At 44.5% G+C, this 13737-nt stretch overlaps 1 protein-coding gene across 2 annotated transcripts in view; it reads right to left on the bottom strand.

The window, feature by feature from the left end:
• Positions 1-13737, bottom strand: part of SLC7A5 (solute carrier family 7 member 5) — a 657550-nt gene that overhangs the window by 235645 nt on the left and 408168 nt on the right. For both annotated transcript variants that reach the window (XM_069636161.1, XM_069636164.1), the window contains exon 6: positions 8234-8337. In XM_069636161.1, the coding sequence (XP_069492262.1) occupies positions 8234-8337 (104 nt within the window). The remainder of the gene's footprint in view (positions 1-8233; positions 8338-13737) is intronic.

The following is a 13737-nucleotide window of genomic DNA, read 5'->3' as shown; positions in this document are numbered from 1 at the left end:
CGACTGGTGCAACACAGACGGAACCCCGCACAAAGGGGGGTCAGTCTTCGAATGAATCAACCGACAGGCCAGGAAGGAAAAATGGATCAGTGGCTCTCACCATCCCTGAAAGTGCAGCTATTCAACCAGTTGTAAAACCAATAGATTTCTCCAAAATGAAAATTCCATCTACCTTCGAAATATTTCAACACAAAGGCAAAAGTGACCTGGTTAGTAAGGGCAAAAAGGCCTCAAAACACAAGCTCCCTCAACAGCCCGCACAAAAAGATAAAACAGAAAGTAGAGGCCAAGGCAACCTAGAAAACCCGACCCCACCAACACAAAATCGCCAAGTTTTCAAATTAAAACCCGCGGACAAGCCACGGCAGGACCCACGGAGCCCAGAGAGGTCGCGAGAGGACTCTTGGAACTCATTAGACCTAATGAATATGAGTACATACACGATCGAGGACTCAGAAGCAGAAATTCTGCAAGCGCTGAACCAAAAAAGAAAAAAACCTGAAAGTCGCAATAACAGAGAAGCAGACGAACCGAAATCAAAGGCCCTGCTCCTTGATTCTCCTTCGACCTCGCCGCACGCGGTGGAAAAAACTTCTTTGTCACAAAAAAGAGAAAGTAGAAAACTGGGACAACTGCGAGTTAAGGGACATCAGGGAAGAAATCCAGGTGAAGCACACCCCCGAGACCCTCAGCAAAGATCGCGCACCCCAGGGGAGATAAACCCTTGGGCACAATACGACAGAAAAAAGGACCGGAATACAGCAAGGGACAAACCTAAAGGCCACTATAGATCCAGGGTTCATGCTCTGTCGAGATCAACAGGTCGGCAGGCCGGTGGAGCCATCCGCGCAAACCGCTCGCCTTCGCCTAGACAAAGGAAAATGACAACAAGAACTTTTATTCTGCAAAGAACACACGAAAGACTGGACAGGTGGACACTAAACCGCAAAGCTCTATTCAAACTGTTCCAGGAGAGCCGGCTGCCTCATATCGACGTCACAAAAGACATAAAAATCTTGGAACCGAACCCTAACGGAAGAACAGACAGCTCGTACCTACACATTGGATCGAATTATATTCAAGACCAAATTTGGAAAGCAAGAGACAATTTGCACAATCTTGGCTTCGATTTGGCGCACGCGTGGGAGGGGAATACATCGTCTATGCCCCCGCAGGAGCGGTTTCACTATCGATCAAGTCAGCAGGAACCTGATCGATGCACTCTGCCGCACAAGTTCCCTATCGGGGAACAAGCTCTCGGTAAATATGTTGAAAGCCGGTCTCGGCGTGAATCCAACGCTCAGAACACGCAACGGGACGTGAATAGGAGAGTGAGTTCGGAAAGGGAGCTCTTACCGGGATCGCACTCGACACGTAACGCAACTCACAGAATATTCCAACGCATTGAACAAACAGATGCGACATCGAAGCACGAGAGAAACCTATCCGGAAAAATCGACCCTGTTGTGGAGGGAACAAGATACAGTAGGTACTCCCCGAAACCCCAAGTCAGAAGGAAATAGCCACCAGAGGGTCCCTCTAGTGGCCCCCTCGGGAAAGCAGTGGCGCCCAAGGAACCCCTGGAAGTATTGTTGAAACTGGGATCGTGGAACACCAGAGGATTTGCCCATTTAACTGTCACATCAGACGTCAACTTTGGGAGTTTCGACGCCTTATGTCTGCAGGAAACATGGCTAATCGAGCCTCCCACGCTGGACGGTTTCCAACTGGCACATTCACCGGCTCAAAGAAGCGAGAGGGGCAGACCGAGATCAGGCCTTATTACCGCCATAAGAGTGGGCTCCGGCCTATCTCTGTCAAAGACACTTTTGGCTTCGGAATTCATTCTGGCGACGCTCTTGGAGTGGGAAAGGACGGAAGGCTCCCAGGAGTCTAATCACAGCACAGAGATCCTCTTGATCAATGCTTACTGGAACCCAAAGCGAGTGACCAACGACTATTTCCTTACTCAAATCGAGACGTTAATAGATGACTTTCTGATAACATCTACCTCAAGCGATGTGATCATTGCTGGAGATCTGAATACTGATCTAACCCTTCACTCCAAAGTGATCCATAGTAGAAACAACATGTGGCACAACCTTCTAAACGCTAGAGAGATGCACATCCTCAAGCCAAAAGACGTGAATCACCTCAAAGCCACTCCAACTTGGGAGAGAGAGAATCAAGAGGCAATAATAGATTACATCCAGATTTCAAGGAGCCTACTACCACGTTTCTCATCTTTTACAATCATCAGGACGCAGCATAGCGACCATAACTTGCTCACCTTCTCGTGGCTATCTTGGAGAAGAGAGGCGGTTTACGACGCTCAGAACCTGGTAGTAAATCAGAGCGGGACAAGGCTGAGACTGTCAGAAATAACTATTGCCAAAATAACCACCCAATACAAGGCACGGATGCTGGTTGGCCACCTGCGCCCAGAAGGTCGGATCGAATACCTGCCCCTTCTGACAGTGTACCACCGGAAAAAAGGAGAATTGAAGCATGAAACTAAAGCCCCGCTCCACACCTACAATGAACAGCTAGTTGCCCGAAGAAAGGCGGTCAGAAAATTGCAACGGGAGGCCGCAAAAACAACGTCCCCAAGTAAGAAGGCTGAAGCGATTAAGGCAGCAAAAACCTACAAAGCCTGGGTAAAGTCAACAAAAGCAACCAGGTCCCAGGCGGACGCGGAAAACATGCTGCGCGCCATCTGTGGCCATAAGGCACGCGATTTCTGGTCACTGATCAAGGGAAACTCCAAATCAGTGAACCAGGCACTGCAAAATTCAATTGGTGAAAACACATGGCTATCCCACTTTGAAAAACTTTACGGAGTCCTAGACAAGGAAAAAGAGAGCAAGGCTCCTTGTTCTGGGGATCGGTGGGAAATTCCCCTGGACCTGAATACAATCAAAGGAAAAATAACACAGCTTAATGGGTCCAGGGCGGCAGGCCCCGACGGAATAACCAACTTCGATATAAAAAATAAAAAGGAATTCTGGGCACCTTTCATCAAGGAGATTTTCTCAAACTGTGTCAGCCTCTCGACCATCCCATCATCATGGAGACAAGCGATTCTGGTCCCCATCTTTAAAAAGGGAGCAAAAGATAATCCTTCACACTACCGCCCTATTGCTTTACTGGACTCGATAGGAAAGCTCTTTGGTGCCCTAATCCTGGATAATTTCAACAACTGGATTTCCGTGACTGGCCTGTCGGACCCATTCCAGGCGGGTTTCGTGAAAAATGTCGGAACTGCGGTAAACATCTTGGCGGTAAGCACACTCAAAGCTAAAGTGTTCGAGGGCAGCCCGAAGATATATATGGCTTTCATCGACCTGGTGCAGGCTTTTGATCGGGTAGACAGGAAACGTCTTTGGGCAAAATTACAACTTCACGCCTGTCCCCCAAGGATACTGGAGCCCATAAAGGCCTTATACACGGAAACCACAATATGTGTTCGACTGAACAACCAAGGCCTTTTATCCTCTTGGATGAGTACGGAAAGAGGAGTAAAGCAGGGTTGTCCCTTAGCCCCTGCTTTGTATAACGCATACACGGCCGACTTCAAAGAGTATGAACCTAGAGTCCGGATGTTCCCCCCAACACTGGGATCCAGTAAAATCTCACGTCTACTATACGCGGACGACATAATACTCTTTGATGTAACCCCGATCGGCCTTCAGAGGCAGATAAATAACCTCGACTCCTATTTAAAAGAAAACAACCTCTTGATGAACTTGGAAAAGACAAAGATCATGATCTTAAGCGGAAACGAAAGGAAGCCGGAGAAATTCACATGGGCGGTAAATAACACCAAAATTGAATTGGTGGACAGCTTCAAATATCTGGGCGTTACCATCAACAAGAACAGTAATGAAACAGTGATGCAGGAGACCATCATGTCCAAAGCGAGACCGCTCATCTCACAATCTCGCGCAGTACTGAAAAAATACGGAAAATTCACTATGGCGCCAGTGGTGACTTTTTACAAGTCTAAAGTGATTCCAACTCTTACCTACGGGGCAGAAGCTCTACCAAATCTTCCAACATCCTTTTGGTCAAAACTGGAAGGATTTTATTGGAGAAAGGTTCTCAACCTTCCTGACTCGCTACCTACGGTGCTAATAAGAAGGGAACTCTCTCTACAATCGCTGGTCTCCATAGTAGCCCGCAACGAAGCCATGCTATTTCGAAAGTCTTTACTTCCAAGCCCCCCTCTGATCATGCAAGAAATTCAACATGAAATTCAGTCGGGCTCATGTAAAATGCTAACAAAATGGGCGGCAAAGATCGACTCAATGCTAGAGGGCGCTGGAAGCTCTATAAACGAACTAATCTACAATCCCTCTAAGTTTAAACTGCGTCTATTACATCAAGACTGGATCAATACTTTGGAAAAAGCAGCCGCATCGAAGCTGTTTACTGATCTGCCTCCACAGCTGACAAAAGTGAACGAACTCAAGTCCTACTTGTTAAAAGGGCCGGACTCAAACCTCAGGGTGAACTTCTTAAGAATCCGCCTGAACATTCTCCACACAAGGGAAGTCCTATCCCGAAGAAAATTGGTTTCGGACGACGCCTGCAGATTCTGTAGAAAGTCAGCGATGCCAGAAACCATAAGACACCTCCTGCTAAACTGCCTAGGAGTCACGGGCCCCCGCATGAGACACCTGGGACATTTGTTTAAAAACCTATACATCTATGATGAAGAGGAATGGTGGTGTAGGCTATTAAGTGGGGAGAAGACCACTTGGGTGATCGCGGTGGTGGGCTTCTTCCGAGAAATTGAACTACTTTGCTGACGGGGAAGGTATGAGTGGGCAGGTCTACTAGTTGGGCGTCCTTACCTCGATTTCTCCTGGGGGGTAGCTGAACCTCACTCTGATTCGGAATCTGAATTCAAACCGAAAAAGATCGATCTGATGGAGCCCCTCGGGGAATCACGAGATGTTGGGGCTCAGGACAAAGGACGATCGTGGGAACTCTGGAACAGTTAATGTGGAGATTTTGTCTCTTTTTCTACTTTGTAAAAATTGTTTCATACAATTAAATCAAATAAAAATAAATATACAATGTCAACCCTGCCAACTAAAAAAATCACAATTGCTTGGAGGCGGAAATAATGATGGGGATTATAATTTACACTTAACTCACTGGCTAGCACTCCATGTACAGCACGTTCCCTTTGTCCAAAATTATTTCTTCAAAATGTCTTTTGATTTGTTTTTATGCATTATTTGTGCGCTCCGTACTATATATTTCTTCTCTGGTAAATATTTATGGAGTTTGAATGAAATGTAATTAATGCAATCATGTAATAACAGAATTAATTCCCTATGTCGGTTGCTAGTAAAAACGCATTAAGTGTGCCTTTAATTTACTGATAACAATAGTTTAAGAAAATGTACGCCCAGTACAACTCTCTTTGTTTTGTATAAGGACAGACTAGCAACAATGACAGTGAACCGAAAAGGGCAGGGAATCCTACCAAGACAAACATGTTTGGTTCCCACTTAGGGTGCACACAGAATAGTCACAGGATTTCACATCATGTCAGGAGAATCTCTAGCCTTCTGAACAGTGTTATTACAGTGCCTCACTCTGAATGTGTATGTAAAGGAGCAGCAGGAGAGAGCTTCTGTGCCTGGACCTTAGGACACCAACAAGGAAACAATATTCACAAGACCAACGCCTATATGAGAAAAGTGACTGCCCTCTGAAACAGGAGCCAGAACAGTGTTAACAAACATGGCACAGTGGACACTACTAGGACCTGGCAAGGGAAAGGGACAGAGAATGCCTGCAGGAAAACCCAGCAGCATACTCTGGAGAAATATAATTACACAATCACAAGTGAGGGCAGGAACAGTAACAGACCATCACAGAAACATTGAGGGAAAGAATGGAGAATAAAGCAAAGCAGAGAATGGGAAGAGGGCATACGCAGGAGAACTGGAAACTAAGCATAAGGGTGCTGTGGACTGGAAATGCAGATGGGAAAGTATGAATAGTAATCAAGAAAGTCTGGGTTCCTGAGCTAACATAAGGTGCATTGTGGACATGTAGTTTGTGCAATGTAACAGGGAAGTTCCAACGGCTTCTAAATCGAATTTAAAACCAGAAATCGAAATGGATATAGTTCAGTGTGAATTGCGACTATGAAATGTGAGCCCAGTTTTTTCACAATGGGTGGCTGCTACTGTTCGAGTGGCACGTTTGTGACAATGCATGGAATAGACCGATATGGACGATAGCCACATAGGCTGCCTGGGAGGCATATGAAACAAGCATCTAAATATTGAAAAGAAGTTGAAAAAAATGGGCAAGACGTACTACATGAGACATGGCATGAGTACCATCCCACACTGGGTGAAAAGGCTTCTTGAGAACTGTCAGTGAAAGGGACACTGGGATGTTCTCGTGTCTGCTCTTGGGTTTTGATTTTGAAATTGCCTCCAGTTATGAAGGGTAGGATTCATTAGAAGTTACCTTATCATAGAGTTCACGCACGCTCGCTCTGTTTATCCTTTTGCTTATCATGGTGTGATGCCATTCACTAGGAATTCACTAAAAGCTGGGGACTGACGTGGAGTCTGAAGATCTAGACACGTTGAAGACTTCGGGACCAGCCCTGGTAATGGACAAGGGCACCTCAGGGAAAGCCCCAGTAGGTACTACACTCTCAGAACAAGCGGCTGCAAGGATTTTCCAGATGCTGGGGAGTCACCATGGGCCTTGGCATAGTACAATGACCCAAGGTGTGCACTGGTAAAGGACTGCTGTGCGTCGGGACAGCGTTGGGGCTTCTAGGATGCCTCACGGCAGAAGAGACCCACGGGAGGGAGTACACTGGCCGAGGAAACAAAGGTTTACTGACTTCACAAAGTCATTAGATTGAAAAGGTTGAGGCACTGAAAAAGGTCCTTCCAGTGTTGAAGTCTTCTTTTTAATGCTACGGGTGAGAGCATGTCACGAGAGGCATATGTCACAACTGTGCATGAGTCCCTGGAACTCCAAGCAGAATTTGAGAGATTTTATGGCCAGAAAAGGACCATATTATAACGTGCACTGTGAGAAGTCAGGTAGGATCGATATGTGCCAGACCAACTGAAGGTATTGGGAGGAAGAAAATACAAAGACAGTAGGGGAAAGGAAAATTAAATCAAAAGGACAGAGAGCCTCTGGTGTGGGAACCCGATCTGATCAGCCCAGAAAAGAGGCCTGGATGAGCTATGTTGGGCGGCAAGGGCAGGGTCGGCATCAGCAGGGTGTAGCCACATCCTCACTCCTCGCTGCAAAAATGTAGAGGTTAGGGCATACTGTGGTGCAAGTGCCTGCGGTCATGTCACTCTGTAAGGGTTACACAGAGCGGGGAAAGGGATCGCGACCTAGGAATAGGTTCACTGGCCTTTCTTCTACAAGCTATGTGGTGCTTGAATTCCTAGGGTGGGTGACAAAAGTTCTCCTTCTAATGTCGCAGTCATCAGGAGAGCGCCTTGTGAGAAGAAATACTGCAAAGAGTGCAAATGGTCCAAAATGCCATAAGCATAAAGCATATGGATGAGACTCTGCATATGCTTTTCAACACAAATTGTAGCAATCAAAATTTCACAAAAAGGGGCTTGAATGCAGGGGAAGTTGAGCGAACAAATGCATGCAGTAACGCTTGCAGATGCTCCTACCTCATCAACACAGCAAAATTACTGGTGTTTGTGGCTAGGAGGGAGGGTTTGCGCTAATGTAGCCATACATGCCTGCTTGGGAATATATCCCACAAGTATTGAAGAAAGGGGACTGGACATAGGAGTATACTTTTTTCAGAAATCGCTTTTATATCAGTGAAAAAGGCCAAAAAGGGCAAAGAGGAGTTCTCTGAGATGGCTGCTGCAGAAAGGGGAATAATAAACTTAGGTCCACAATCACAACTGTCTATTTTAGGGCCCTGTGCTCATTGGCTCCCTTAAGGGAATGCGCAGTATTTTATATAGCACTGCAGTGCATGCTGCTGATCTAGCTGCCTGCATTTCTTTTTAAAAGAAAGGGGAATAATAAATAAACAAGAAAGGTCCAAAAAATGTTTAGGATAATTCTTTTTAATTCCCGCTAATAAAGAAAACAGGAAAATGTACTATATATTTGACATGAACAGAAAATAATCCTTACATTTCAACTCCCTAAAGAAGGGCAAACATGAAAGTGAAGAGACATGATCGAAAATATTTACCTGGAGGAGGTAAAGAGTGATCCATTAACTGATCCAAAGCAGGAAAGTCCAACAAATACTGGTATGATCCAGGACATAACTCCCAAATGATAGTTTCCAAAATCCTGCAAAGAAAAGGAGAATTTACTTAGGAACATGCTGCCTTATAGTTGTTGCATCATTGTAATTTAAATGACAATATATTAGGAACAAAGAGTGTGGGGAGAAGAAGCATAATTATAGAATAGTTCAAATGAATAGTTCGATTAGGTGAAAAAAATAATGTATCTTCAACTACAATTCGCCAGCATCAATGTATTTCATGGATCCACATACTTTGAATATTCACGGTTGTCAGGATGGGAATGCTTGGAACAATAAAACTGCAGATTATAACTAGTGCTGTCCATCATAGTAGTCTATCCATCGGATTTTGGGCATTTTTCCCAACTGTCAGTCTGGTAGCTAATCCTTAATCTTTGCCGCTGAGACCATTCTAATAATGTGCCAAGGAGTTTATGATAAGCCTCAGAAGGGGATGGTGTATGTGAATCTATGAAAGATACCAAACGCTGGAAAACTGCAGTTACTGGTAAGTAATTAGTTTCCTTCTCTAATATCATCTTTCATAGATTGACATTATTTGCACTGACTAGCAAACAATATTCTTATTTTAGTAGCACTGAGAAGACGGAAACAGGCAGCGCAGCACTCCATAACTCACCAAGACCTCCTCATTCCTGTCGTACGTGTACAAGCACAAAGGCTTTGTGAAGCTGTGCTGCACTTTTTACTTCACCCATTTGCATATGTCCAGAAATTGGAACCTCGCTGACTAAACGGTGAAAGCTGCCATTCCCTTGATGGCATGTGCTGCTACTGCCGACGATGCCCGGTTTAAAGATGTTCTGCTCTTGGACTACAAGGCCAAAAGCCACAAACCAGCAATTCATCTTTCTGAAGACGTTAATGCGGTCCATAAAATAACGCGCAGCATGTTTAAGATCCAAGAGATCTGTTTGAAAGAAAACAATTAGAAAACAAATCGTCACGTCGGTTTCTGCCCAAAAGGAATGCTGTCTTCCAAGAGAAGTACTCCAGTTCCCCTTGCATTTCAAGAACACATTTGTAAGCTCCCACAATGGTAGGATTTTCCTAACAGAAGAGAACTTACAGAAAACTTTCCTTACAAATTCCTTCAAAATGTTCCTAGAACTGGGGAGGCTGTCTCCACACTTTCCTGCAGCATATGCTGCTAAATGCATCCTTACAGAAGTGGGGAAGGCCAGCTTTAGCTAGCTGCAATAGGTATAGAGGCACCAGATAACCTGATAAAATGATTCCACCTTAAACCACTTCCAGATAGATTTGCTTGTTTAAAACCTCATTATACGTTTGGTGGAAATACTGCATGTGGTAAATAATGTTCGCTCATCCATGTGCTATTTCTGGAAATCCACATGTGTTACTTTTGTATACTTTTAAAATCCATTTCCACCCTGATCATGAGAGTGGAACTGGAGGCTATACAGTACTGGTTGATATGGCTTTCACCCCTGATGTGGGGGGTGGCCATGGCCGGAACAGCCTGCCAGCCCGAGCCAAGGTAGGCTCGAGCGTAGCGAGGAGCTCGCAAGGGCTGTGGGTCGTTACCGGCCATGGCTGCCCCCTACAGCGGGGGGTGAAAGGCATTCACACACCGGGGTTTAACCAGGGTACAAATGGATTTTCTTTTTGGAGAGGAAAAAAAAAAAAAGATGCCTGCCGCCATATGGAAAAGGGACCGATTCCACCAGTTACATAATTAGGCAGGAGTGTAAACAGCCGATATTTCAAAATACTGCCTGTTTTTACTGTTTCCACCATGCTCATAATGAGGAGTTAGTCATTAAGGTAGAACCTGACGTGCATACGTGAACCTCATGGCATTGTTCTGGCAATTCTAGGTAACTAAGCTACTGGAACTCAAGAACAATTTGCTCAAGTTCAGGCATATAGATATATAAGCCAACAGTACCGATAATATACATTTATCTCTGATAAAACGATGGTTACAGATTTTTGCCCACATTCCTTGCTGTAACTAAGAAGAAAAAATAAGAATTGTAATGAAATGCAATCCAACTTGTATTCACAAACTAGAGACTCCATCTGTCTTAAAAATGAAAAAAGGTTCCTGACCAGTAACTCTAGTTCTCCAGCGTTGGTATCTTTCATAGGTTCAAAGGCTTAGAATAATTCTCATTTGACAAGCTGGGAATGCTTGGTAGCCATTATAACAGCAATAATCAGGTAATAGAATTGTATAGGCTATTCACATAATTTAGGTTCATTTGGCACAAATGAGGAGGCTAGCCTAAGCCCATCCATCAGATTCGTATTACTGCTTAAGAAACCTCTTTTTTCCCCAACTTGGAATCTACATTTTGCACACATTTTAAGCTTTTTTTCCACTAGCCATTTTGACCTCACCAGTGCATTTCTTCTATTACTTTTCTATATCAAAGGAGGAGAAATCACTGAATGATGTCAAATCCTGAGGGGAGGCTACATCTTTTGAGGCGAAGAAGTCCTAATTGAAGTACTTCAAAACTGGTTGAAGAAAGAGCCCCTTGAAGAATGTATTTATGGCTTGCATCTTGATCATGCTGGTAGTAGGATGATCTTTGTAGGCAATTTTGTCAGAAAATTACCATAGCAAACTCCTACCATTTCCTGGTCGGGTTAAATTCACTCAGAAGAGCAACACAACATAGAATACAGGCCTAGGATGCTCTTCCTTAAGTGACCTCAGGCCAACATCCTACTAAGGTGACAATACCCCTGAAACAGCGACAACCATGAGTTTGGATATCCTGTTCACAGGATCCTCACACTCTGTCCATAGCCAACGTTTCAGCAGATGAGCCTCATCTTTATAGGGGCATGACAACAAAGAAACCTGACACACAATGTAACACTGAGTGATTTGTCTGAAGAGGTGTCAGATAGGCCATAAATATCCATGGAAGACACTGTGTCCAAATGGCGCCCATCAATGGGAAAGTCTACTTTCAACCCATTTGCAGAGGGGTAAATCCATGAATAAGACACCGTCCACGGACAAAACAGTCGATGGAGAAGAGGTTGTCCCTGGCCAAAGCACCACGCACATGGAAATCCCAGACTACAGCACTTCTGTAAACGAGAAGCTCTCCATCAACAGACTTATCGATGAGTAAGAAAATTACAGGAAAAGTATCCTCTACAGCTACATAAACTTTAATAACACACTAAACATTATTCCATTAGATCCACAAAGTCAATGATCACAGCAACAGGGCTGAAGTTCTTGTCCATGTGAACTCATATGTCCAACCAAGAAGATACCTGGTACGACAGAGTTGATCATGGAGGACACAGTATCTGATGGGGCAATAGGTGACATTCCAAGAGAAGGGTGGGAAATGTCTTCAGAGGAGGAAGATGAGCCACCAGAGCGTTTTGAAATCTGTACAATGAATTGTTGCTCAGTTTGACTGCTGGAGTTGAAAGAAAAGGAAGAAGACAGTGACAGTGACACAACAGCAGTGCATAAGTCCCATCCCATAGCATCTCTAAGAAGAATCTGTCAGAGGAGGGCTACCTTCTAAAAATCACGGCTGCTAAAAGGAACAAAGGTGGGTTACAATGTTTTGGCTGTGCTATAAAAAGACCCTAGGACTATGCTCCCCTCAAAAGGATACAAAATCTCCTCTGATAATAACTTGGAAAGACCAACAAAATTGGGAAGTTCATGAAGGAGATGACACTGTAGTGCAAACTCAAACGAGGGTCCCTACGACAATGAAGACCTATTTGTTTGCAAGCATTGCGAAATCCTGAAAGAGAAAAGCAGGGAGAACTGTCATAGAAAAACCAGATGACATAGCCGCATTTCATCAGTTTATCAATAAGTTGGATGCCCTCTTCCATGTGCAGGTTGCGGTTGAGGAGAAGAAAGCACTCATCTTCCAGTAAAAAGCAAGGCACAGAAGGGCTTCAAAAGCTGTTGTTATCCCAGATGACATTGGGGAAACAGGTAGACTCCTGATGAAGACACCTATGACTTTGACACCAACACTGACCAAACCGGATGAATAAAGTCTCAGGTTACAGACTCTGCCAGCTCAGTTTTAGAGGCCACAACAAGATGGAGCAGGTGATAACAATCAATGTGTGCAGATGCACTTCCAGTCCAGCGACGCATCTCACCATTCCTCCAGATGTACATGGAAGAAAACTCTGATGCCATAGGAAAGAAGTTCGCAACAATGACCTCTGTTACAGTCAAGGCAGCCAATGCATGTGAGATCATTCCTAGGTATGACTGGTACAGATGGCAGACCTAGTACAATACTTCCCTGAGGACACGTATCTGAAGCCAAAAACATCATCATTGAGGGCAAAATCTCCTTCAAGCATGCAATGTATTCTGCTGTGGCAAGAACAGTCTCCGGATTCTTGCAACTGGCGATTGGAGCTGTTTTGTATTGCCAGTGACTGAGAAAATCCCCTCATTTTAAACTGGAATTTCAGGCAAACTGTCTGGCCATGGAAGATGATTGGAGTAAACTTGCATTGTAGAGAATGACTTTGGACAGAGATACAGGGACTCTTCTGTAAGCATCTCTTCCTCTCGCCGTCTATTTTGCTACTTTCCGGGTTCAAGACTTGGAGGGACAGAACATCTTGTTCCTCATACAAGCATCAGTATAACTAGCCTTCATCAACCTCGTTCTATCCCAGGTATCTGCAGAGGCAGACACAGTACGCATCAGGGAGCAATGACAAGTGGAGGTACTTGGTACAAGTTGAGTCCCAGTCTCAGGAAACACCTCACTGCCTCGTTTGCTTTCCAGCCACATACAAAACCCTGGATGGAGGTAGTATATCACTTTTCACAGAGGCATGGGAGAAGATAACTTTGGTCAGATTAGTGCTCCAAGTCGTTTGTTCTGATCATATCCTGGAATTGAAAAAACTAAAAGTTGATGTCTGGAATTTTTTGAATGATTCATAACCTCTGCCATTGCTGTGCTCAACCCTCCAGGCCATGGTGTTTCAGCCTGACATGCCATTACAGAAATTAACAGACTTAAATCAGGTCTGGCCCCACACCAAAAGAGACATTCCAGCCTAATCTACGAGGTCACATCTGTTATTCATGAAATCACAAGCAACACATTTTCGTATGACCACCCTTCCCACTCTAAGCTAAGTGATTGGGATAGCACAGGAGTGCCCCTGGCTACACTAGAAAGGAAGGAGTTGAGAGTGTACCTGTGATGAACATACAGGATTTAGACCATAAAAGCTGATGGCTTAAGCAGTTGACTCCAAGCCCAAGCCAGATGGAGTCGCCTCATTTTGAGAGGGGTCTAAAGAACTGCTACAGTTTGTGAAGATATCAGGTCGAGTATCAATTGAAAGTACAAACCAGGTTGAATCACGTGAAACTGAAATCATTGTATGTGCTTCCTCAAAGACTGAATTCTTCCTGTAGT

The sequence above is a fragment of the Ambystoma mexicanum genome, chromosome 1q, assembly GCF_040938575.1.
Source record: "Ambystoma mexicanum isolate Mex_15411 chromosome 1q, UKY_AmexF1_1, whole genome shotgun sequence".
Classification (NCBI taxonomy): Eukaryota; Metazoa; Chordata; class Amphibia; order Caudata; family Ambystomatidae; genus Ambystoma; species Ambystoma mexicanum.
Note: the sequence above shows the minus strand (reverse complement) of the source record. Positions and strands in the feature narration are given on the sequence as shown.